The 26,423-nt window shown below is 48.1% G+C and overlaps 1 protein-coding gene across 6 annotated transcripts in view; it reads left to right on the top strand.

The window, feature by feature from the left end:
- LOC137532355 (NACHT, LRR and PYD domains-containing protein 3-like) overlaps window positions 1–26,423 on the top strand; it is a 374,258-nt gene that overhangs the window by 234,461 nt on the left and 113,374 nt on the right. For 4 of the 6 annotated variants that reach the window (XM_068252786.1, XM_068252769.1, XM_068252776.1 and 1 more), the window contains exon 10: window positions 4,639–4,803. The exons of the other annotated variants lie outside the window; for them this stretch is intronic. In XM_068252786.1, coding sequence (XP_068108887.1) covers window positions 4,639–4,803 — 165 coding nt within the window. The remainder of the gene's footprint in view (window positions 1–4,638; window positions 4,804–26,423) is intronic. 6 annotated transcript variants of the gene reach the window in all.

Here is a 26,423-nt window from a genome sequence, read left to right as displayed (position 1 = left end):
GAGACCCAACTATAAGAAGTGCTGGTGTCGAAACAGTTAAGGTGATTTATAACACCAGTCATATACAAGCAATTTATATCACAGTTCCACAGAAACTACAGTGAGAGGAGATAGACAAACATGTTTATAGTAATTAGAAGAAAAGGCTCAGAAACATCTAGTAGCCAGGCCAGAACATTTTGGAGGGACTGATAAAAAAAAAATTATCCTGCGGCCGCAATGCCTATTCAAAATGTCCTGGTCCGGAGAGACACCTGCAACTGCTGAGTGTTTCAGAAAAAAAATGAAACGCCTAAATAGAGTTATTCAGAAATAAGATTCAAAGCAAATTGTGGAACATGATTCTTTCTAAAACTTACAAATCTATATATCCGCATTAAACATTATCACAGAATATGATACATCATAAATCAAAAATAACCCGTGGGATTCTCCTTACCTTGAGACTTTCCCATTATGCTAAACTAAAATAAATAGTAATAGAGTGAGATTAGCTGAGTTTAAAGGTTTATCTAGGGATGGTGACGTCAGTATTAGACTTTACTGGCAAACCTGGTCTCCAGCTTATGTGATTCTTCTATAGTTTCTAATCAGGTTTATCTACACCCGATTTATGGTTTGAATTTTAAATATCCTCTGTGGACAAGTTTATAACTTCAATCTCAGCTTAACCTCACATACAATCTACACAAATCTATACAGTAACATACAATCTTATATAACAACTAAAATTCACTTAAGCGACTATACAGCAATATACAATGTTTAGAGAGAATATTCACTTAGACACACAGTACTGCTTTCTTTATTGGGGCATCAGACCCGCTATTTACTTTAGGCATATCAGATTCCTGGGAGAGGTGCTACAGAAGCGCTTTCCTTCCGGGTTCTATTAATCCGCTCTGACAGTATAGGGTGGTAATCAAAAATAGAATTACCCGATACTGTATATGGAGGATCCAACTTCTTGACATCAAACTGTTAGCTCGATTTCATCGGAGGCAGCTACAAGATGACTTAGCAGATATCAGATCTGCAACCCAGGTTAAATTTCTCCCCCTTCCAAGTGAACACTCTCTCTCCAGCTGGGAGACACAGACCACAAACACTCAAGTTGGTGGAACAGCATCTAAAATCTTTATTTACAACTGAATCTTATATACACACTGATGATGGGGGGAAACCAGATTGAACCAGAGTGACCATGTGAATTATTTGAGACAATAGTACAGACAGCTTAGACAATAGGGTTTGTTTTTCTGTATACACTGGTAGAGGTAGACTTTGTTACATGTGTTAATTTTCAACCCCCCAGGTCCTGCTAAATCTTCAGATCTCTGTTAAAGAGCTTTTTATGGTAATATACCAAGTGGGTATTCAAATACAGGTTTGTCTCCTGTATGGCACAAGAATGTTTCTGGCCAGACAGAAGACAAACTGAAATTGTGATGTGCTGTATATTTTTTTTAATATCAGTGTGGTTCAAGTAGCACATTAATAAAACCTTTCACTCCCGATTAGGATACCTGTCGAGAAATCGCGCCATCTCTGCCACCCTCACCGGCGTCATCCCTCTTGTGCCCAGCCTCTGCAGATTTTCCCCTCCTCTGCTTGTAACATTTTGCGGCCATGTGTGAGCCTCTGCAGTTGGAGCACTCGTGTTTGAAATGGCAGGAGTGATCAAAACGGCAAGATCCCTCGTTAAATTGCCAACAAACACCCTTTCCTCTGTTGGACAGCTGACCGGCGGAGCCCGACCCACTGGCTGTTGCAGGCAAGGACTGGGGCCCTCTAGATGGAATAATCAACCGCATCTACAAGGTAATATCCTTGTGGTCCCAACGTACCGCCGGATGCACCGCTTTTGTCTGCTGAGACTGCTCATTGTAATGCAGCCAAGCGTTCCCGCCATACGACCGATGAGCTTCCCCAATTGAATCCATATAGCCAAACAAAGCAGAGCAATGCTCTGGCTGCTTCTCTCCGGTCACGCTTGCCAGAATTGAAAACGCCTGGAACCAATTCTGGAAAGTGCGCAGTATCAATCTATAACGTCTCTCCTCCTCCCTCATCTTTTCATCTGGCTTACCGTTGTCCAGGTTGAACTTCTCCAGGGGCAACAGAGAAAATATCTCAATATACTCCCCTTTCCAAATCCGTTCTTTCACCTCCTCCTTCAAATGGGAACCCAGAAGGCCATTGAAGCAGATATAAAGCTCTGCATGAGCTGCATCTGCCAAGTGCACCTGACCTCCCCCACTGGACCTTGCCACCTCCTCTGTATTTCCCTCTGTCTGCACCGCAGCCTCCAACTGCACACCCGCTACCCCCAACTGTGCTGGTGGGGGCACTTGTACCACCCTTTGAGCCAACGGAACTAGCCCCGGAAGGGGGCGACGTCACTGAAGATTTCGGGGGACCCAACGACCCCACGTTTGAAGCTGGTGGCCCCATCACTGATGGCAAGGACGCCCAGGCCCCACCGGCGACGCGGGAGCCCCGATCGGTAACGCCCCCTAATCCCTGCAGACAAAACTTCCAACAAGGAAGGCATAGGCTGGGGCTGTGTAGCTTGAAGCGACCCCCCCCCCTCGCAGACATGTTCCCTGCAGCACCCTGCCCCACCCCACATATTCCCAACAGCAACGTGGCTAAGGCATTTACGGCATTAACATTGGCCTTACCTGGCTGCCCTGGGCGCGTGTCCCTGCCAGACGTCTCTACGGATCCACCCGCTGCGTCCACGTCATCTCCTGGCTGCCACTGATCCAGCCTCAGAGGCCGAACTGCCCCCGGCTGCCTGGTCACCGCCCCGTCTGTCCTGGTGCTGCGATGGAGCCACGCCTTTTCCACGTCCTTTCTTGGTCTGCCCCTTCTTGTAGGACCCGACAGCCCCTTCAGACGGATTCTTCCTTGTGGAGCGCCTGCTCCCAGCGTGCGATGTTTGGGCTGCCGCCGTTGCCGAGGAATGGGCGGCACCCGCCACGCACTGGTCCTTCTGATGTGCCCGTTTAGTCTGCCGCGCACTGCGGGGACTAAGGGCCGTCTCATCTCGTGGCGGTGACGTCTGCCGGTGCGTTGGGGCCATTCCGGAGGGCCCTTCCTAGGTGAGCCGTGCCGCTTGGTGGGATTCCTCCCGCCGGACCCATGCGGCGCATTGGAGGATTGCTTGGCAGGTGGGGGCGTAGGGTCCCGAGGGGGGCTCCCTGTGCGGCGCCGAGCTCTGGCAGTGGGGTCCGGGCTGAGCCGCTCCGGCGGCCTGGACACGCGCTTTGACCCCTCCTGCTGGGCCAGAGCGCCAGGCACCACAGCCGTACCTGTCTCCGTGGGTGCCGCGGCCTCCGCTGAAGTGCCCGCTCCCATGGCCGCTAGCTGGACCTGGACCCAGGATGGGCCCCGAGCAGCCGCCTCCGACTGGATCCTCTCCAACAGGCTGTCGAAAGGCTCCATTCCGGTGGCAAGCGAGGCAGACGTCCGGCAGTCAGCTTCTTAGCCTAACGCTTGCCAGCCCGGATGTGTCCGCCCCCTAACTTCCTGCCGCCTTTCTAGCCTTCCTAACTTTCCTCTCCGCCCCTTCAAATACTCGTACCTCCCATTAACCCTGGCAACACTGAGGAAGGGGAAGGCTGCCCCTATCATGCATGGCCATGCACATTCCGCCCTGCTACAGCTCCGGGCCCTTACTTAACATTAGCAAAGTGCTTGCAGTATGACCAGCCCTAACACATACACATGTGCATAGCATACACAGCATGCATCGCTATGTATAACTATCTGAAGAAAAAGTAACATCAGGTCCTGCACCAATCAGACTGTCAGCAGCTATGTGAACAAAGGTAACCCTCAAATACCACACTGAGTTTATACATGTACTAGTGACCTTATAGCCCATTAAAAACGATCTATTTCTGTCACCGCTCATCCTCTGGGCGCGCCCGCCGCGCACACATGCCTGCCCCTCCTCGCGTCATTCCCCCAGCACTCCTCAGTGTCTCGGTGTCCCTCCCTGCACATACGCACTGCAAAAACACACACACACACAAGGGCATGGGACGCAGAGACACTTGCGTTTTAATAGGTAGGATAACTATTTACTTAGCAGGGTGTTTGAAAAAAAGCTAATTAATATCCATGTAAGCTCCCTCAGTGATATAAAGTGTTTAAATTAATATAGGATTCTGTTGTGTAACACAGAGCAAACAAAATTCCTTATGAGCAATAACATTATGCTGCCCTCTAGCTGTGAACATATGTATGGCAGCATTTTCATTTTAAGGATTGATTAAAAGTCTAAATTCTTGTCTATTTATTTATTTAAGTATTTATATAGTGCCGACATATTACGCAGCGCTGTGCAGAGTATATTGTCTTGTCACTAACTGTCCCTCAGAGGGGCTCAAAATCTAGTCCCTACCATAGTCCTGTGTCTATGTATCATGTAGTGCATGTATCATAGTCTAGGGCCAATTTAGGGGGAAGCCAATTAACTTATCTGTATGTTTTGGGGATGCGGGAGGAAACTGGAGTGCCCGGAGGAAACCCATGCAGACACAATATATTTTTTCATTTGATTAAAAATCATACAAATTGTATGCAGTTTTTATAGATTTCTGGTAACATTCTTCTCTTTTCCTGCAGTTTGAGGGATAATGATCTTCCCTCCAGTTGCTGCCCCCACCTGGCATCCGGGATAAGGGATAACCAGACTCTGAGGAAGCTGAACCTGTCATATAACAAGCTGGGGGGTGATGAATTCAGTGACCTGATGGCGGCTCTGCCAACAAGCCGGATAGAGGAATTAGAGTGAGTATAACAGCCCTGATTGCAGCAGAGACCAGCAGAATTATTTCCCTTTATTCCATCACCATTTTCCAATCTCACATTCCCCAATAGTGACATCCATTGCAGGGACTGGGGAGGGATTATGGGGGATTGTGGCTGGTTTGGGGGTACATCCATACTGCAGCCCCCAGTACACCTGGCTCTGTGTATATGTGACACCCATTGCAGTAACTGGGGAGGGATTATGGGGGATTGTGGCTGGTTTGGGGGTACATCCATACTGCAGCCCCCAGTACACCTGGCTCTGTGTATATGTGACACCCATTGCAGTGACTGGGGAGGGATTATGTGGGGATTGTGGCTGGTTTGGGGGTACATCCATACTGCAGCCCCCAGTACACCTGGCTCTGTGTATATGTGACACCCATTGCAGTGACTGGGGGAGGGGTTATGGGGGGATTGTGGATGGTTTGGGGGTACATCCATACTGCAGCCCCCAGTACACCTGGCTCTGTGTATATGTGACACCCATTGCAGTGACTGGGGAGGGATTATGGGGGATTGTGGCTGGTTTGGGGGTACATCCATACTGCAGCCCCCAGTACACCTGGCTCTGTGTATATGTGACATCCGTATGAGTGAAGGAGAAAAAGCGGGTGGCACTAGATGAGAATCAGAGGAGGGTGGCTACTACTGGAGTGTCGCCTAAAGTTACGTGCGCATCATGTAGACTACTTGTATCATCAAAAGAAAAAAGTTGAGGCACTGTAACTTGCAAAGGTACATTTACTCACAGTATACAGACAGCGGAAATGCGGTGGGGGTGACGAGGCCTGACAGCTGTTTCGCTTAAAATAAGCTTCCTCAGAGGCCAAAGGTATGTACATACCTTGCAAGTTACAGTGCCTCAACTTTTTTCTTTTGATGGTATATGTGACATCCGTTGCAGTGACTGGGGAGGTATTGGGGAGATTTTGGCTGGTTTGGGGGTACATCCATACTGCAGCCCCAGTACACCTGGCTCTGTGTATATGTGACACCTGTTGCAGTGACTGGGGAGGGATTATGGAGGGTTTGTGGCTGGTTTGGGGGTACATCCATACTGCAGCCCTCAGTACACCTGGTTCTGTGTATATGTGACATCCACAACCAAGTGGCGTGCGTGTATGGAGAACAGAGGAAGCTCGGAGCAAGCGGAGTACAAGCGGTGGCCAGGGACAGGTAATGTATAGCTTGCGCTGGGCACCCGGGGAGACATTAAACATTAGGGGGACAGGGTCAACTAGGGGTCCGGATATGGTGTCACAGAGCTGATTCCTGATAGATTTTAACATGAAAATGTTCAGGAATCGGCCTGTGGTGTACGGGCACGCAACTGATCTCTCTATAATCAGATTCGATTAGAGAGAGATTTGTCTCTTGGTTGAATCTGCCCATCAACGCTAGATTTATGGCTACCTTTATTTGATAACACTAGCTGATGACCCAGTGTTGCCTGGTTAAATATTTGGCTGGTTTTGGCTCCGCCCACTTTTTATAACCTTAAAATACAAACACTCAATGACCAGGTTTGTGAGCTTTGTGGTCTTTGGCATCAATAATTTGTTTATTCCCATAGAAATTACATAAATCAGATTGGCTGTTTGTGGATCCGCCCTGTGGTGATATATTGGGGTGCTGATGATGTTAAGGATAATACAGGAACATATTTCTTTCATTTTTCTGTCTACTGGGTACTACCTCAGATATGTATGTCTGCTAAAAGCTAGTCTGGCTTTTGAAGGTGTCACCTGGCTCCAGGAAACGGCTAATGTGAGTCTGTATATAGATATAAATTAAATTTGCATTCAGGGCAGAGCAAGGGAACTGCCATTGTCTTCATTGAATAGGCCAGGTACATTCAATAGGCAAAGGAACCTGGACAGTTAATTAGGAACTGTCTACCTAGCCACCAGCAAGGAAACACTTACTTAGACAATTACCCGACCAGGTTGAAGCCTACACAGGTGGTCGGCTACCTCTTAGTGTGAATAGTGGGCTGGAAGTGGAATTGCATTGAAGTCTGTACGTGTAAACAGGATACTTGTTGTTCTCAAGATACAGTTTTTACCTGTGGAAATTAGAGGTATGGAATCTTGAAAGCTCTGACATTTGCATGTCACAGCTAGCCCAGATGTGACAGGGGGCTCGGCAGACGGTGATGTCACACTTTTGGGAAATTGCATTAGATTGTGGGATAGAAACATCCATTGCCCGAGGCCCCAAACCGGGCTATAAAACAGCAGCTAGGATAGTCACAACTCGTAGTTCCAGGAGATAGCAACAACGCTAGAACTTCCCCGGCTACTGGCCGGAACCACGTTCTCCCGCAATTAACGTTTAGACCTTCAAGTTGGTAACGTTTTGATCCCCGTTTTATTTTTATGCAAATATCCTTGTGTGTATAGTTTTAACTTTTATTTAGTAACTTTTTACTTTGTTTTTTGTAAATCTTTTGTATATATTACTTTCTGCATTGTTCCACTTTTTTCTGGAATATTAAATCGTTATTTAATAAGTTTGACTTCTGCTGTACTAAACTAACACTCATAGCCTAGAAGAGACTGAAGTGTAACTGTGTATAAGTCCATGCCTGATTGTATGACTGAGTACACTACCGTAAAAGATTGTAATTGCATTGTGTGTGGGGCGTTTGTCATACGTTGGCCTAAAGTGCGCATCTGACGAAAACGCCAGTGCGAGTAGCTCGACAGCAGAGTGGCTAACAGTATCGTTCGGAACGACTGTTAGTGGTTTTGCTTCACTACAGTGTAAGATTGCAATTGTGCGTGTGTGTGCGTGGCGTTCCCTTATGCGGCCCGTATTCGGCCTAAAGCGCAAAGCTGTCCCGAATACGAAAACGCGGATTGCGCGCTGAGCACTCGACAGCAGAGTGGACGTGTCTAGCAACAGCTAGTGGTGGCAGTGAGAAGTGTTTGAGGGGTCCCAACCTTGTTTTTAGCTTGAATAAGGCTGCTCCCCGCTTGATCTGGTCAAACCCACAGTCGGGAACCGTATACGCAGGAGTGCCGCAGGGCCGGTTCCTGACATAATTGGCTGGCAGTGATGGGAACGTTTGGTACATTAGTATGCAGTTAGCTCGCTATTCTGAGTACTAAAGGCCGGAAGCTTGCTAGAAGCGACTAGCCTACAGAAGTCTACTCAGTGCAGAATTTATATACTTTTTTCACAAAGGTACACACTTGGCATTTTGCTTTCCCTTTCTCTTTTTCTTTTTATTTTGGAGTATGATGAGGCAGAGCAAGCCCGTGCTCCACCGCCAGCGGATGCAGCTCACGACACGCCAGAGGAGGAATCACTCCCGTCACAGAATGCGAGTGGAGACAATGTCCTGGATGATTCACCGAACACGGAGATGACATCTCTGGAAGCTGACCTACAGCTACTGAACTCGGCTGATCCTGAACTGCATTTAGAAAGAAGAAAAAGCAAAATGTCCGTGCACCTTCCGTCTTGCAAAACAATTTGTATTGGTAAAAATGGTGACAATTCACATTTGCAGTACAAACTTTTCTTGATATATTCAATCAATCATACTTGTGGAAAAAACGCTGGGTGTAGCTTACGTGTCCCTCAGGGTGAGGCAGGTTGTGCAGTTGGGAGGTGGGTGTCAGGCACTAGGTGGGAGAGCGACGGCCGTTTCGCGCCTGGATGACGCAGCGTGACCAAGCGTCATCCAGACGCGAAACGGCCGTCGCTCTCCCACCTAGTGCCTGACACCCACCTCCCAACTGCACAACCTGCCTCACGCCGAGGGACACATAAGCTACACCCAGCGTTTTTTCCACACGTATGATTCGTTGAATATATCAAGAAAAGTTTGTACTGCAAATGTGAATTGTCACCATTTTTACCAATACAAATTATTTTGCAAGACGGAAGGTGCACGGACATTTTGCTTTTTCTTGTTTCTAAATACAATTGTCAGTTTCCTTTATATGGTGCGGAGCACACGTCTGAAGGCATATTCTGGTACAAACAGTGGATATAGCAGGACTACATAAGGGGATTTACCTGTGTATACCCTCCAGCTCACATAGCAATTTTGTGGGACGTGCCACACCATACACCCCCCTTTCTCTGATTTCATTCATGATCCTGAACTGCGCCTAAAGCTGATCCTACTGCACCGACAGGCGGAGAAGGAACAAGCGGCACAGCGACTCCAGGCTGAGAGGGAACAAGCTGCCCAGCAACTCCAGGCTGAGAGGGAACAAGCTGCACAGCAACTCCAGGCTGAGAGGGAACAAGCTGAACGGCGACACCAGGCCGAGAGGGAAAGTGCTGAATGGCGACACCAGCTGGAGCTGGCTAAACTTCAGCAGCAGAACCGGTCTGCTGGACCTGCAGAACGCGAAGGTGAGCGAGTCCACGGAACCCCCTGGATAAGTTCCCCGCTATGGACAAAGACTCTGACATAGACACTTTCCTACAGGGGTTCGAAAGGACTTGTCGTCAGTATGGGGTGCCCCGTGAGCAGTGGGCAAGATACCTCACACCAGGGCTGAGAGGCAAGGTCCTGGAGGCGTTTGTAAGTCTCCCCCAGGAGGAAGAAGCAGACTTTAATGCAATTAAGAAAGCCATTATTGAGCAATACCACCTCGCGCCAGAGGTGTATCGCAAACGTTTCAGGACAGTGCAGCGAGGTCCTACTGACAGTTACCTGGATCATGCTTGCAACCTGCGCACTGCCTTCCTGCAGTGGCTAAAGGGACTGTCAGTTGAAACTTTGGATGCCCTGCAGGAACTGATGATAAAAGACCAGTTCCTCCACACTTGTCCTGTTGTTGACCGGCTGTTTGTGCTGGATCGAGAACCAAAGACCGTGGATGAGGCTGTGGAAATGGCCAATTCCTACACGGCCCATAGAGCACCCGAGTCCCGGAGGACTACTACATCCAGCTGGAGAGGAGAACAGATTGCTAAACCTGTTTCACTCATCAGCCAGAGGAGGCAAGCACTGCTGTCTCCTATATTCAAGCAACCAACCAGTGACACCCGGAAATGCTTTGTATGTGACAGGGTGGGTCATATCAGCATGACTTGCCCAGAGAGGAAGAGGGAGGCCCCAAATCCAGTGAGGCCTCAAACCCTAGTGAAGTCCCAACTGCTTTGTGTGCTACCAGAAATGCCACTGGCTATGCAGAGAATCTGCAGCTTGTCACGGTTGGGGGTACAGTTGCCACTGGGCTGAGAGACACTGGAGCAGAAGTGACTCTCATACATCCTCAGCTTGTGAACCCGGAGCAGTACATACCTGGGAAAATGATTGCTGTCAGAGGAGTTGGGGGTGTCACCCCAGCAATACCCACCGCCTTGGTCCACCTGGATTGGGGGGCCAAGGTGGACTGGAAGAACTTGGGGTAACTGATAAAATCCCCACCAACGTTTTGCTGGGTACTGACCTGGGACGGTTAGTAGCCCGGTATGAGCCTAACCCAACCCCCGTGGAGCCTGCATCCCCAGCAGAAGTTCAGGACTCTTGCAAGGTACTGCTTGATAACACTGTGCAAGTGGGGGGTGCTGGTGGGCCCCCAGGGGCTACGGACTGTGTACTAGGAGCCAGCCCTAGTGAGTCTCCAGTGCCTAGGCCTGGAGTGGGACCTGGTGATACCGAGAATGCAGAAACTGATGATGTCATTTATGATGCACGGACTATCGAGGTGATCGATGCAGGAACTGTTGATGCTACTTGTGAAGTGCTGAGTAACAATGTGTTTAATGATACAGATAATGTTGATGCTTTAGGTGATGTTCCAAATGACAATATATGTAGGGCTGATGATGCTGATGTCATATGTGTGGTGCATGTGCAACATAATGATGCTTGTCCTGTGGACACTCCGTCGGCTGCAGGAGTAACCAGCAGTGGTCGCTGGGCTGCAGCAGGTGGACTGCCCACTGAAGGGGCAGATGGCACCAGGCCAGATCTTCCCCCTTCAGATGTTTTTAAGACCAAATGTGATGGGATTTATGATATGTGTAATGTGGGCGCTCCCTCAGCTGCAGTGGTAACCTGCAGCGCTAGCGGGTCTACAGTAGAGGGACTGTCCACTTAAAGCGGAATATAACCCTGCATTTCAACGTTGCTCTAAAACATTATTTACAGTATATTATATGCAACCAGCATTTTTTTTTTACTAGACCAGCATTGGAAGGGTTACACAGGGCTTTAAAGTTCCTTGAGATTTCTGCAGACGCATCCGAACTTGAGAGAGATACATTTTGTTTACATAAATGTATCTAAGTGTTGAATGTGACTCATCTCTCTCACTGAGAAGGAGTTGGAGGACAGCCAAAGAGTGTGTAACATTTCTAAATATATACATATAACTAAATAGAATGTAACTATCTGAACGTCTGCATATCTCTCCACGGAACTTAAAACCTCTGTGTTTAACCCTTCCAATGCTGGTCTAGTAAAAAAAAATGCTTTTTGCATATAATATGCTGTAAATAATGTTTTAGAGCAAAGCTGAAATGCAGAGTTATATTCCGCTTTAAGTGGCAAATGTTGCTGGGTCAGCCACATCCACTTCAGAACCTGGCCCTGGTCTCTCCGTCTGCAGCCTTCCTGGCGTGTGTGACAGGCAGCACTGAGCTCTTTGAGGCTGTTCGATTTCACAGCCGCCTGGAAGAGCTCAGGGGTCTGGTCAGTGGGTCACCAGCTGGGAGGGGTGGGCTGAGAGGGTTCTGGGACGTTATTCCCTCGGAGCTGTCCGAGGTGGAGGAGGCAGACCGGCAGATAATCGTTCCACAAAGGGACCGAGAGATAGCTCCTGCCACTATAGAGAAAGTGCGTGTAGTGAGGGTCGGAACCCTCCCCCAGCTGCAGCACTGTCTCTATGGTCAAGAGTTTACGGTCGTCACGGACCACCATCCCCCTGGTTGGTTACGTCTGGTTGCTAGGAGCAACGACACAGTGCAGCAACCTGGCCTAGTTTCCCAGCCGTGTAGCTTGGAGCTAACTGCCAGGTGGGGAGCCACCATGGGAATGCTAATGGGCTGTCCCGTCAAGCAGAACCCACGTTGTAAGCACTGGCAGGATGATCTGGGAAGGTCATCTGCCCGGCGCCAATTTGATGGCGGAGGTGTAGTGATATATTGGGGTGCTGATGATGTTAAGGATAATACAGGAACATATTTCTTTCATTTTTCTGTCTACTGGGTACTACCTCAGATATTTATGTCTGCTAAAAGCTATTCTGGCTTTTGAAACTGTCATCTGGCTCCAGGAAACGGCTAATTTGAGTCTGTATGTAGATGTAAATTAGATTTGCATTCAGGGCAGAGCAAGGGAACTGCCATTGTCTTCGTTACATAGACCAGTTACATTCAATAGGCAAAGGAGCCTGGACAGTTAATTAGGAACGGTCTACCTAGCCACTAGCAAGGAAACACTTACTTAGACAATTACCCGACCAGGTTACAGCCTACACAGGTGGTCAGCTACCTCTTAGTCTGAATAGTGGGCTGGAAGTGGAATTGCTTTGAAGTATGTACGTGTAAACAGGATACTTGTTGTTCTCAAGATACAATTTTTACCTGTGGAAATTAGAGGTATGGAATCTTGAAAGCTCTGACATTTGCATGTCACAGCTAGCCCAGATGTGACAGGGGGCTCGACAGACGGTGATGTCACACTTTGGGGAAATTGCATTAGATTGTGGGATGGAACATCCATTGCCCGAGGCCCCAAATCAGGCTATAAAACAGCAGCTAGGATAGTCACAACTCGTAGTTCCAGGAGATAGCAACAACGCTAGAACTTCCCCAGCTACTGGCCGGAACCACGTTCTCCCGCAAACAACGTTTAGACCTTCAAGTTGGTAACGTTTTGATCCCCGTTTTATTTTTATGCAAATATCCTTGTGTGTATAGTTGTAACTTTTATTTTGTAACTTTTTACTTTGTTTTTTGTAAATATTTTGTATATATTACTTTCTGCATTGTTCCACTTTTTTCTAAAATATTAAATCGTTATTTAATAAGTTTGACTTCTGCTGTACTAAACTAACACTCATAGCCTAGAAGAGACTGAAGTGTAACTGTGTATAAGTCCATGCCTGATTGTATGACTGAGCACACTACCGTAAAAGATTGTAATTGCATTGTGTGTGGGGCGTTTTTCATACGTTGGCCTAAAGCGCGCAGCTGACCCAACGTATGAAAACGCCAGTGCGAGTAGCTCGACAGCAAAGTGGCTAACAGTATCGTTCGGAACGACTGTTAGTGGTTTTGCTTCACTACAGTGTAAGATTGCAATTGTGCGTGTGTGTGTGTGGCGTTCCCATATTCGGCCTAAAGCGCAAAGCTGACCGGAATCTGAAAACGCGGATTGCGCGCTGAGCACTCGACAGCAGAGTGGACGTGTCTAGCAATAGCTAGTGGTGGCAGTGAGAAGTGTTTGAGGGGTCCCAGCCTTGTTTTTAGCTTGAATAAGGCTGCTCCCCGCTTGATCTGGTCAAACCCGCAGTCGGGAACCGTATATGCAGGCGTGCCGCGGGGCCGGTTCCTGACACGCCCCTCTCCAGAATTTAAACCCCAGTCACCCAAAGATCAACTTTAGCAGGTTTGAGGCATGTGCTATTAACCTCCCTGCCGGTTATCCCGAGCTCAGCTCGGGGTAACCTGCCGTGGAGGATTCCTCAGGCCCTGCTGGGCCGATTTGCATAATTTTTTTTTTGTTACACGCAGCTAGCACTTTGCTAGCTGCGTGTAACTTACGATCGCTGCCGCTCTGCGCCGATTCGCCGCAACCCGCCGCATCAGAGGGTGCCCCCCCCCCCCCCCGAGACCCGTGCGCTGCCTGGCCAATCAGTGCCAGGCAGCTTTCAGGGGCGGTTCGGGACTCCCTCTGACATCATGACATTCGATGACGTCGGTGACGTCATCGCGCCCGTCGCCATGGCGACGGGGGAAGCCCTCCTGGAAATCCCGTTCAGAATGGGATTTCCGGATGGGCATATGCGCCGGCGGCGATCGGCGCATTCGGGGGGACGCCGCAGGGAGGGGGGAAGCATGTAGCTAGCGCTAGGCTAGCTACATGCAAAGAAAAAAAAATGCCAAAAAACACCCTCCCTGCCGTGCGCAGCAATTTTTTATAACAGCAGGGAGGTTAACAGTGTAAAATGGCAGCAATTTAAATATTCCTCTTGAAAATCAAAAGGTGGATTTTGATTAGCTATTATAGGCTCCACCCACTTTGATGAATAATAATTCCAGTCACCCAGTGACCAACTGTGTCAAGTTTTAGAACCCTGCTATTAAAGCGGACCCAAACCAAACATTTTTTTTAATTAAAAATATTCAGTTGCATTACTCTGACACATACAAGGATAAATAAACACTCCTTCAAACCTATGAGCATTTCAGTGCATGCTTTTCACCCTGCTCTTTTCATAGCTAGGGTTATACAGGTGGCAGCCATTAGCAATTCCTCCATTGCCGGACACCACCTACTCCACCAGTTTGCCGGAAAAATCCCGGCAATTTGAAAGGAAGGGAGGGGTTCCTCCAATAAATGTAAAATATTTTATATTTGTCATCATGCAGCTGAAAAAAGGCTGCTATTTATTATTATAATTTAGAAAATAGATTTTATTTCTGAAATCTTGTATTTTTAATTTGGGTCCACTTTAACAGCGTGCGAATGGCTGCAGTTTATATTTTCCCATGTAAAAAGTTAGTTGTTTTGGGCTCCGCTCACCATTTCTAACCTTGACAAACAGTCAATCAATGACCAAGTTTATGAGCTTTGGGGTCCTTGGCATCAAAAAGTTGCATTTTCCCATTGAAATTAAACAGATTGGCTTTTTGTGGCCGCCCCCTTTTCAGAATTTAAACCCCAGTCTCCCAGTGACTGACTGTACCAGATTTGAGGTCTCTGCCGAAAAAAGTAAGAATGGCAACAATGTAAATTCAATAGATGAACAGTGGTGGGCTCACGAGTCCCTAAGGACTCGAGTACATAGCTCTGTGTATATGTGACATCCATTGCAGTGACTGGGGAGGGATTATGGGGGAGTGTGGCTGGTTTGGGGGTACATCCATACTGCAGCCCCCAGTACACCTGGCTCTGTGTATATGTGACATTCTTTGCAGTGACTGGGGAGGGATTATGGGGAATGGTGTGGCTGGTTTGGGGGTACATCCATACTGCAGCCCCCAGTACACCTGGCTCTGTGTATATGTGACATCCATTGCAGTGACTGGGGAGGGATTATGGGGGGATTGTGGCTGGTTTGGTGGTACATCCATACTGCAGCCCCCAGTACACCTGGCTCTGTATATATGTGACATCCATTGCAGTGACTGTGGGAGGGATTATGGGGGGATTGTGGCTGGTTTGGGGGTACATCCATACTGCAGCCCCCAGTACACCTTGCTCAGTGTATATGTAACATCCATTGCAGTGACTGGGGAGGGATTATGGGGGATTGTGGCTGGTTTGGGGGTACATCCATACTGCAGCCCCCAGTACACCTGGCTCTGTGTATATGTGACATCCATTGCAGTGACTGGGGAGGGATTATGGGGGGATTGTGGCTGGTTTGGAGGTACATCCATACTGCAGCCCCCAGTACACCTGGCTCTGTATATATGTGACATCCATTGCAGTGACTGTGGGAGGGATTATGGGGGGATTGTGGCTGGTTTGGGGGTACATCCATACTGCAGCCCCCAGTACACCTTGCTCAGTGTATATGTAACATCCATTGCAGTGACTGGGGAGGGATTATGGGGGATTGTGGCTGGTTTGGGGGTACATCCATACTGCAGCCCCCAGTACACCTGGCTCTGTGTATATGTAACATCCATTGCAGTTACTGGGGAGGGATTATGGGGGATTGTGGCTGGTTTGGGGGTACATCCATACTGCATCCCCCAGTACACCTGGCTCTGTGTATATGTGACACCCATTGCAGTGACTGGGGAGGGATTATGGGGGGATTGTGGCTGGTTTGGGGGTACATCCATACTGCAGCCCCCAGTACACCTGGCTCTGTGTATATGTGACACCCATTGCAGTGACTGGGGAGGGATTATGGGGGGTTGTGGCTGGTTTGGGGGTACAGCCATACTGCAGCCCCCAGTACACCTGGCTCTGTGTATATGTGATACCCATTGCAGTGACTGGGGGAGGGATTAAGGAGGATTGTGGCTGGTTTGGGGGTACATCCATACTGCAGCCCCCAGTACACCTGGCTCTGTGTATATGTGACACCCATTGCAGTGACTGGGGGAGGGATTATGGGGGATTGTGGCTGGTCTGGGGGTACATCCATACTGCGGCCCCCAGTACACCTGGCTCTGTGTATATGTGACACCCATTGCAGTGACTGGGGGAGGGATTATGGGGGATTGTGGCAGGTTTGGGGGTACATCCATACTGCAGCCCCCAGTACACCTGCCTCTGTGTATATGTGACATCCATTGCAGTGACTGGGGGGGGGAGGGATTATGGGGGGATTGTGGCTGGTTTAGGGGTACATCCATACTGCAGCCCCCAGTACACCTGGCTCTGTGTATATGTGACATCCATTGCAGTGACTGGGGAGGGATCATGGGGGATTGTGGCTGGTTTGGGGGTACATCCATACTGCAGCCCCCAGTACACCTGGCTCTGTGTATATGTGACATCCATTGCAGTGACTGGGGAGGGATTATGGGGGGATTGTGGCTGGTTTGGGGGTACATCCATACTGCAGCCCCCAGTACACCTGGCTCTGTGTATATGTGAAATCCATTGCAGTGACTGGGGGAGGGATTATGGGGGATTGTGGCTGGTTTGGGGGTACATCCATACTGCAGCCCCCAGTACACCTGGCTCTGTGTATGTGTGACACCCATTGCAGTGACTGGGGAGGGATTATGGGGGGATTGTGGCTGGTTTGGGGGTACATCCATACTGCAGCCCCCAGTACACCTGGCTCTGTGTATATGTGACATCCATTGCAGTGACTGGGGAGGGATTATGGGGGATTGTGGCTGGTTTGGGGGTACATCCATACTACAGCCCCCAGTACACCTGGCTCTGTGTATATGTGACACCCATTGCAGTGAGTGGGGGAGGGATTATGGGGGATTGTGGCTGGTTTGGGGTTACATCCATACTGCAGCCCCCAGTACACCTGCCTCTGTGTATATGCGACACCCATTGCAGTAACTGGGGAGGGATTATGGGGGTGTGGCTGGTTTGGGGGTACATCCATACTGCAGCCCCCAGTACACCTGCCTTTGTGTATATGTGACATCCATTGCAGTGACTGGGGGAGGGATTATGGGGGATTGTGGCTGGTTTGGGGGTACATCCATACTGCAGCCCCCAGTACATCTGGCTCTGTGTATATGTGACATCCATTGCAGTGACTGGGGAGGGATTATGGGGGGATTGTGGCTGGTTTGGGGGTACATCCATACTGCAGCCCCCAGTACATCTTGCTCTGTGTATATGTGATACCCATTGCAGTGACTGGGGAGGGATTATGGGGGGATTGTGGCTGGTTTGGGGGTACATCCATACTGCAGCCCCCAGTACACCTGCCTCTGTGTATATGTGACACCCATTGCAGTAACTGGGGAGGGATTATGGGGGTGTGGCTGGTTTGGGGGTACATCCATACTGCAGCCCCCAGTACACCTGGCTCTGTGTATATGACACAAATAAGGGCATTTCCAGGCTGTAGACAAGTGAATGAATGGCCATGTCTGCAGGTTCTGTGTTGTCTATAAGATCCATTCAGATGTGTCTATATTCACCGCATCCATTGTCTTCCACAACGTTTCTGGTCCCCCCATACACTATATATGCCCACAACAAAAATGGCTAACATCTGTTCTCATTAGTGCTTTCTATGGAAATCAGACGTGACAAGAATATTAAAACTCCACCCCCAGCACTTCCCAAATCAGTTGTCACTTGTCAGCGGGTCATTGTAATGTCCAGTGTGAGCCCGTCCTCGTCCGATATATAAATTACTTGCTGGTTAAATAAAAATAACTTTTAAAACCAAATTTGCCAGGGGTATGAATAATTATGGGCAGCACTGTATATAAATAATGGACACACTGGCTTGTCTCACAGAACTAATCTCCAAACAACCATTATAATCACAAAGGGATTTTATAGAGATTTCTTACCTTTTTTAATGTTGTGATTTTTCAGTATTTCAGTACGTGTAGCAGAAGCGCAGTCACTGGGTAATGCTGCCGGCAGCGGGTGTGATGGTGTAAAATGCACATGGCTCCAGTGGGATCAGCCACAATGTAGCCATACATCAGGCGACTTATCAATCATCCAATTCAATTATAACCACTTCACCCCCAGTGGTACGGATATCTCCGTCCCTTTTTCCATCCTTTCACCCCCAGGGACGGAAATATCCGCACCTCCCACTCTCCCACCACTGCCCGCACTCCCGCTCGCTCGTGTGCGCACTCCCGCTCTCGTGCACGCTGCCGCCTGCTCGCCCGGAGATCAACGAACAGGAAAAACTGTTCCCGTTCGTTGATCTAAGCCCCCCACAATAATCGGCTGCTTCTATGAGAAGCAGCGCGATTATTGTGGAAAAAAAAAGTTTCCCAGCTTCATAACACTTCCTGCAAGTGTACTTCCTACGCTTGCAGGTCGCATAAACAAAAAGTTACTGTGGCCATCTTGTGGCCAAATAGTAAAACTACACCCTAAAGCATTTTTCATATACAAATACATTAGTTTTACACTAAAAATTAACTCATTACCCCACACGCCCCATTTTATTTTTTTTTTGTAATAGAAAAAAAATGACAATAAAAAAAAATACATAAATAGTTACCTTAGGGACTGAACTTTTAAAATATTTATGTCAAGAGGGTATAACACTGTTACTTTATAAACTATGGGCTTGTAATTAGGGATGGACGCAAAACTGAAAAACATGCACCTTTATTTCCAAATAAAATATTGGCGCCAAACATTGTGATAGAAACACATGTGTCTGTGTTTGTCAGCATGCACACAGCTTATGCTGGTGTATGCGCATGGTGCACATGGACACATAACGTTCGCTCCCTTGTGCGATTGGTAAGATGCACCGTCTTTCCCAGGAGAGGAAGTTAGGATGTGTGCTCCTAATCCATTGATAGGTTTGATGCAATGAATGTGTTTGCATGTCTGCACTATGCATGTTACAGGGCCAGAGTTAGGACACCTATGTTTACCTGGGTACTTCTGCGCAGTATAGGTGACTAAGCATAAGAATGCATTCTTCTGTGAACTAAAACCCTGGCTTTTAATTTAGCTGTAGGGATAACAGTTGTGCCTGGATGAGTGAATCTGTGAATGCATTTGTTTGAACATTTGCATGTGAGTGTGCGAAGGGTTAATAGATTTAAACATTGTGATAGGGACATAGTTTAAACGGTTTTATAACCGGGACAAAAGGGCAAATACATGTCATGGGTTTTAATTACAGTAGCATGCATTATTTAAACCTATAATGGCCAAAAACTGAAAAATAATGATTTTTTTCCCCCACATTTTTTCCTATTTTCCCATTAAAACACATTTAGAATAAAATCATTCTTGGCATAATGTCCCACCTAAAGAAAGCCTAATTGGTGGTGAAAAAAACAAGATATAGTTTCATTTCATTGCGGACAAGTAACGATAATTATAGAATGAATGAATTATAGATGAATGAATGGAAGGAGCGCTGAAAGGTGAAAATTGCTCTGGTGCTCAAGGGGTAAAGCCCCTCAGCTATAAAGTGGTTAATAATCAAATTGGATAAAAATTGGTGCCATCAGGTGCTTGCCCGACCGACAATGCAACCAATTTAGGGCCACATTTGGTTGCATTAGACGATTGCACATGCTGCAAGACGTAGGGCTGACTTGCTTGATCGGGTGGGGTTGCGGCAACAGTGTGCGATATCAGGACGAGCAACGAATCCCCGGTGTTGGCTCCCCTCATTTCTAATATCCCCCCGGGTGCCCAGCATAAGATATACATTACGTGTCCCCCCAGGTGCCCAGCATAAGCTATACATTATGTGTCCCACCGGGTGCCCAGCATAAGCTATACATTACATGTCCCCCCGGGTGCCCAGCATAAGCTATACATTATGTCCCCCCCCCCCCCCCGGGTGCCCAGCATAAGCTATACATTACGTGTCCCCCCCGGGTGCCCAGCATAAGCTATACATTACGTGTCCCCCCGGGTGCCCAGCATAAGCTATACATTACGTGTGTCCCCGGGTGCCCAGCATAAGCTATACATTACGTGTGTCCCCGGGTGCCCAGCATAAGCTATACATTATGTCCCCCCCCGGGTGCCCAGCATAAGCTATACATTACGTGTCCCTCCGGGTGCCCAGCATAAGCTATACATTACGTGTCCCCCCCGGGTGCCCAGCATAAGCTATACATTACGTGTGTCCCCGGGTGCCCAGCATAAGCTATACATTACGTGCCCCCCCCGGGTGCCCAGCATAAGCTATACATTACGTGTCCCCCAGGTGCCCAGCATAAGATATACATTACGTGTCCCCCCAGGTGCCCAGCATAAGCTATACATTACGTGTCCCCCCCGGGTGGCAAGCATAAGGTATACATTACGTGTCCCCCCGGGTGCCCAGCATAAGCTATACATTACGTGTCCCCCCGGGTGCCCAGCATAAGCTATACATTACGTGTCCCCCCGGGCAGGGTCGGACTGGGACACGGGGGCCCACTAAAGAAATTTCAACCTGGGGCCCACACATCCCATGATTGCGGTGAAAAAAGGGGCGTGACCATGCACCAGAAGGTGGGCGTGGTCATGATGTATTATGGACAGGGCCAAATGTGCATGATCTTAGCAGCATTGTAATTCAGAGACACTGCTGCCCAGATTGCACATGCTGCAAGACGTAGGGCTGACTTGCTTGATCGGGTGGGTTGCGGCAACAGTGTGCGATATCAGGACGAGCAACGAATCCCCGGTGTTGTCTCCCCTCATTTCTAATATCCCCCGGGTGCCCAGCATAAGATATACATTACGTGTCCCCCCAGGTGCCCAGCATAAGCTATACATTACGTGTCCCCCCGGGTGCCCAGCATAAGCTATACATTACATGTCCCCCCGGGTGCCCAGCATAAGCTATACATTATGTCCCCCCCCCCCCCCCCCGGGTGCCCAGCATAAGCTATACATTACGTGTCCCCTCGGGTGCCCAGCATAAGCTATACATTACGTGTGTCCCCGGGTGCCAGCATAAGCTATACATTACATGTCCCCCCGGGGTGCCCAGCATAAGCTATACATTATGTCCCCCCCCCCCCGGGTGCCCAGCATAAGCTATACATTACGTGTCCCCCCGGGGTGCCCAGCATAAGCTATACATTACGTGTCCCCCCGGGTGCCCAGCATAAGCTATACATTCAGAATCTGTACAAGTAATCCTGCGCTCACATGTATCTCCTCCACTCCGTGGTAGTATTATATATAAAAGAAAGAGAAACACACAAAACATAGCATAATACTGTTTCAATGATCTATATATTTTATACAGTCCCCAATGCCTTGCATGCACTCCTAATTCCACCAGCAGTCAGTTGTCGTAGGCCCTCCACCGTGTGACACCATCTGCCGCACCACAACCCACAGAAAAGACCCCGTGCAGTAAGCACTCAGTCAACCCTGGCAGAACGTGGTACAAACAGGCACTTCCACAATGATCACTCCACTCGTAGGGTCTCACAGGTCCTCACCCTCCACTGTGGCTGCCCAAGCACAGACAGCAGCAAAAGCACAGACCCACGAGCTCGAGTCACCTCCTCCTGTGTGTCGGTTCTTAAACCACCACCACTAGCCTCTCACCTTTCAGGCCGCTGTCCAAATTATAAGACAGCAACCACACTTTAGGTTTTTATCCCCGGCACTCTCCTCAGCGTTTCTTCAGCGGTATAAAAAATCTCCCAGAATAAAATCCATCCAACCTAATGACTGAAGGAGCTCAACATAGTGTAAAACTGTAACATTTATTAAAAGTAAAAAGTAGTGCACTCACATCTCCCAAGTAAAAACAGCGCAATTAAACAATGTAATCCAGCATGCCGACTCGCCCACGCCTCTAAGCTCCGCCCAACGCGTTTCGTACCTCCGTACTCATCAGGGGCTGGAGGCGTATGGGTAATCGGTGTTTTTATATCCACCATCCTGCATTTGTTAACCTACCGGCGTTATGCCCACCAACAAGATGGCCGCTAGAATGCTTCCGCCCTCAGCATTTCCCAGCAGACTCTTACTGCTTCCTGTCCCTGCGTAATGTTACCCAATAGAGAATGTCCACGTCAGACCAGGCGTATCTCTAGTCCCATCACCTGCCTTCAGCAGCAGAGCTCCGGTCCGTCCCACCTCGGACGTCATGAGATTCCGCCCCCGGCATCATTTAGTAAACATACTCAAAAAGATATATATGAAATACAAATACGGGATCGGCTCATAGTTAAACAAAAAGGAGCCGTACTAAAACTACGTGACTTAGTTATTTTTCATGTGTCCACCAGAACGAGGTGAAAAAGGGGGGATAGTATAATTGATGTATAAATATACAGACCCTCGCCTCAAACCCCGACGAACACACCCACTCCATGACAGGCTATACAGATCACATAGTAGCATAACTAATACATAGAACAACTACCTACCTATTATCCAGACAACATTGATATATAACAACTCCTAATGGTACAGTATATTCCTACTCAATGCGCACAAGGTAGTCATACCGTACTCCGCAGGCACAACTGCATATACTACGGGTAAGGGGCAAAGGGGGAGAAGGGAGAAGGGGGGGGGGGGGGGGGGGGGGGGGGGGGGGGGAGGGGGAAGGAAAAGGAGGGGGAAGGGATATGCAATGCACCTGCAGGAAAAAGGGGGGAGTTATACGCCCCTACACCTTCCAGTTTAGTCATCTGATATAAAACAATTGAGATCAAACTCAATATTGAGACCCCTTGGATGCATGGTCTGCATTTCAAATATCCATCGTGATTCCAACTTGGATAGTTCCCTCATCCTATTGCAACCCCTCCATTTCCATGTTAGCTTCTCTATCCCACAGAACCGTAACCCCGTTGGGTCCCTTGCATGTTTCTCAGAAAAATGCTTAGATAAATTATGTGCCTCATTACCCTTTTTGATATTCCTAACATGTTCCCCTATACGTTCCCTCAGTTTCCTTGTTGTCCTACCTATGTATTGGAATCCACATGGACACCAACACAAGTACACCACATGGTGCGTGTTACACGTGATACAATCCTTATTTTATATCCTTTGCCATTACTCCATCCCACAAATTGCTGTCCCCTAAAGCCCAGCGCTTCCTACATCCCACACAGTCACGGCAGGGAAAAAAACCTTTATTACCCAGTAAGTCTCCCCTATGGACATTTGGGCCATCTATAAAGCTAGGGACTAACAACTGTTGCAAATTCTGTGCCTTCCTGTATATAAAACGTGGTTGTGCTGGTATTTTCGATCCCAAAACATTATCAGCCCTCAATATATTCCAGTGTCTCTTAAACACTCGTTCCACCTCGTCATACCTAGAATTGTAATCCAATTCTAGGTATGACGAGTGGAACGAGTGTTTAAGAGACACTGGAATATATTGAGGGCTGATAATGTTTTGGGATCGAAAATACCAGCACAACCACGTTTTATATACAGGAAGGCACAGAATTTGCAACAGTTGTTAGTCCCTAGCTTTATAGATGGCCCAAATGTCCATAGGGGAGACTTACTGGGTAATAAAGGTTTTTTTCCCTGCCGTGACTGTGTGGGATGTAGGGAAGCGCTGGGCTTTAGGGGACAGCAATTTGTGGATGGAGTAATGGCAAAGGATATAAAATAAGGGATTGTATCACGTGTAACACGCACCATGTGGTGTACTTGTGTTGGTGTCCATGTGGATTCCAATACATAGGTAGGACAACAAGGAAACTGAGGGAACGTATAGGGGAACATGTTAGGAATATCAAAAAGGGTAATGAGGCACATAATTTATCTAAGCATTTTTCTGAGAAACATGCAAGGGACCCAACGGGGTTACGGTTCTGTGGGATAGAGAAGCTAACATGGAAATGGAGGGGTTGCAATAGGATGAGGGAACTATCCAAGTTGGAATCACGATGGATATTTGAAATGCAGACCATGCATCCAAGGGGTCTCAATATTGAGTTTGATCTCAATTGTTTTATATCAGATGACTAAACTGGAAGGTGTAGGGGCGTATAACTCCCCCCTTTTTCCTGCAGGTGCATTGCATATCCCTTCCCCCCTCCTTTTCCTTCCCCCTCCCCCCCCCCCCCCCCCCCCCACCTTCTCCCTTCTCCCCCTTTGCCCCTTACCCGTAGTATATGCAGTTGTGCCTGCGGAGTACGGTATGACTACCTTGTGCGCATTGAGTAGGAATATACTGTACCATTAGGAGTTGTTATATATCAATGTTGTCTGGATAATAGGTAGGTAGTTGTTCTATGTATTAGTTATGCTACTATGTGATCTGTATAGCCTGTCATGGAGTGGGTGTGTTCGTCGGGGTTTGAGGCGAGGGTCTGTATATTTATACATCAATTATACTATCCCCCCTTTTTCACCTCGTTCTGGTGGACACATGAAAAATAACTAAGTCACGTAGTTTTAGTACCGGCTCCTTTTTGTTTAACTATGAGCCGATCCCGTATTTGTATTTCATATATATCTTTTTGAGTATGTTTACTAAATGATGCCGGGGGCGGAATCTCATGACGTCCGAGGTGGGACGGACCGGAGCTCTGCTGCTGAAGGCAGGTGATGGGACTAGAGATACGCCTGGTCTGACGTGGACATTCTCTATTGGGTAACATTACGCAGGGACAGGAAGCAGTAAGAGTCTGCTGGGAAATGCTGAGGGCGGAAGCATTCTAGCGGCCATCTTGTTGGTGGGCATAACGCCGGTAGGTTAACAAATGCAGGATGGTGGATATAAAAACACCGATTACCCATACGCCTCCAGCCCCTGATGAGTACGGAGGTACGAAACGCGTTGGGCGGAGCTTAGAGGCGTGGGCGAGTCGGCATGCTGGATTACATTGTTTAATTGCGCTGTTTTTACTTGGGAGATGTGAGTGCACTACTTTTTAACTTTTAATAAATGTTACAGTTTTACACTATGTTGAGCTCCTTCAGTCATTAGGTTGGATGGATTTTATTCTGGGAGATTTTTTATACCGCTGAAGAAACGCTGAGGAGAGTGCCGGGGATAAAAACCTAAAGTGTGGTTGCTGTCTTATAATTTGGACAGCGGCCTGAAAGGTGAGAGGCTAGTGGTGGTGGTTAAGAACCGACACACAGGAGGAGGTGACTCGAGCTCGTGGGTCTGTGCTTTTGCTGCTGTCTGTGCTTGGGCAGCCACAGTGGAGGGTGAGGACCTGTGAGACCCTACGAGTGGAGTGATCATTGTGGAAGTGCCTGTTTGTACCACGTTCTGCCAGGGTTGACTGAGTGCTTACTGCACGGGGTCTTTTCTGTGGGTTGTGGTGCGGCAGATGGTGTCACACGGTGGAGGCCTACGACAACTGACTGCTGGTGGAATTAGGAGTGCATGCAAGGCATTGGGGACTGTATAAAATATATAGATCATTGAAACAGTATTATGCTATGTTTTGTGTGTTTCTCTTTCTTTTATATATAATACTACCACGGAGTGGAGGAGATACATGTGAGCGCAGGATTACTTGTACAGATTCTGGATTACACACTATATGCTTGGTGACTGATTCTGCGACCCATGGACATGTAAAATGATGGACTGAGTTGTTCATATCTTGCTAAATACTGTATATATCTTGCTAAATACTGTATATTTTGCATCTGGGTATACCAGGAGTGAGTGAGCGCATTTTTTTGTAGTTTGTCATTTGAAATATAAGCTATACATTACATGTCCCCCCGGGTGCCCAGCATAAGCTATACATTACGTGTCCCCCCGGGTGCCCAGCATAAGCTATACATTACGTGTCCCCCCGGGTGGCAAGCATAAGGTATACATTACGTGTCCCCCCGGGTGCCCAGCATAAGCTATACATTACGTGTCCCCCCAGGTGCCCAGCATAAGATATACATTACGTGTCCCCCCAGGTGCCCAGCATAAGCTATACATTACGTGTCCCCCCGGGTGCCCAGCATAAGCTATACATTACGTGTCCCCCCGGGTGCCCAGCATAAGCTATACGCTTTCCTTGCGTTGAAAGACATCTATGGCTACAATTACTAGGTAATGCCTAATGATGTTGATCCAGGGATTTTATCTGATTGCCATCTGGAGTCTGAAAGGAATTTTTCACTTTTGGGGCTAATTGGACCATGCCTTGTAAGGGTTTTTTCGCCTTCCTCTGGATCAACAGGGGTATGTGGGGGACGGGCTGGAGTTGTACTTTGTACTGGTTGAACTCGATGGACGTATGTCTTTTTTCTACCAAAATAACTATTACGTGTCCCCCCGGGTGGCAAGCATAAGCTATACATTACGTGTCCCCCCGGGTGCCCAGCATAAGCTATACATTAGGTG

Source organism: Hyperolius riggenbachi, chromosome 1 (assembly GCF_040937935.1).
Source record: "Hyperolius riggenbachi isolate aHypRig1 chromosome 1, aHypRig1.pri, whole genome shotgun sequence".
Classification (NCBI taxonomy): domain Eukaryota; kingdom Metazoa; phylum Chordata; class Amphibia; order Anura; family Hyperoliidae; genus Hyperolius; species Hyperolius riggenbachi.
The sequence above is the reverse complement of the archived record's forward strand: the minus strand, read 5'-3'. Positions and strand labels throughout refer to the sequence as shown.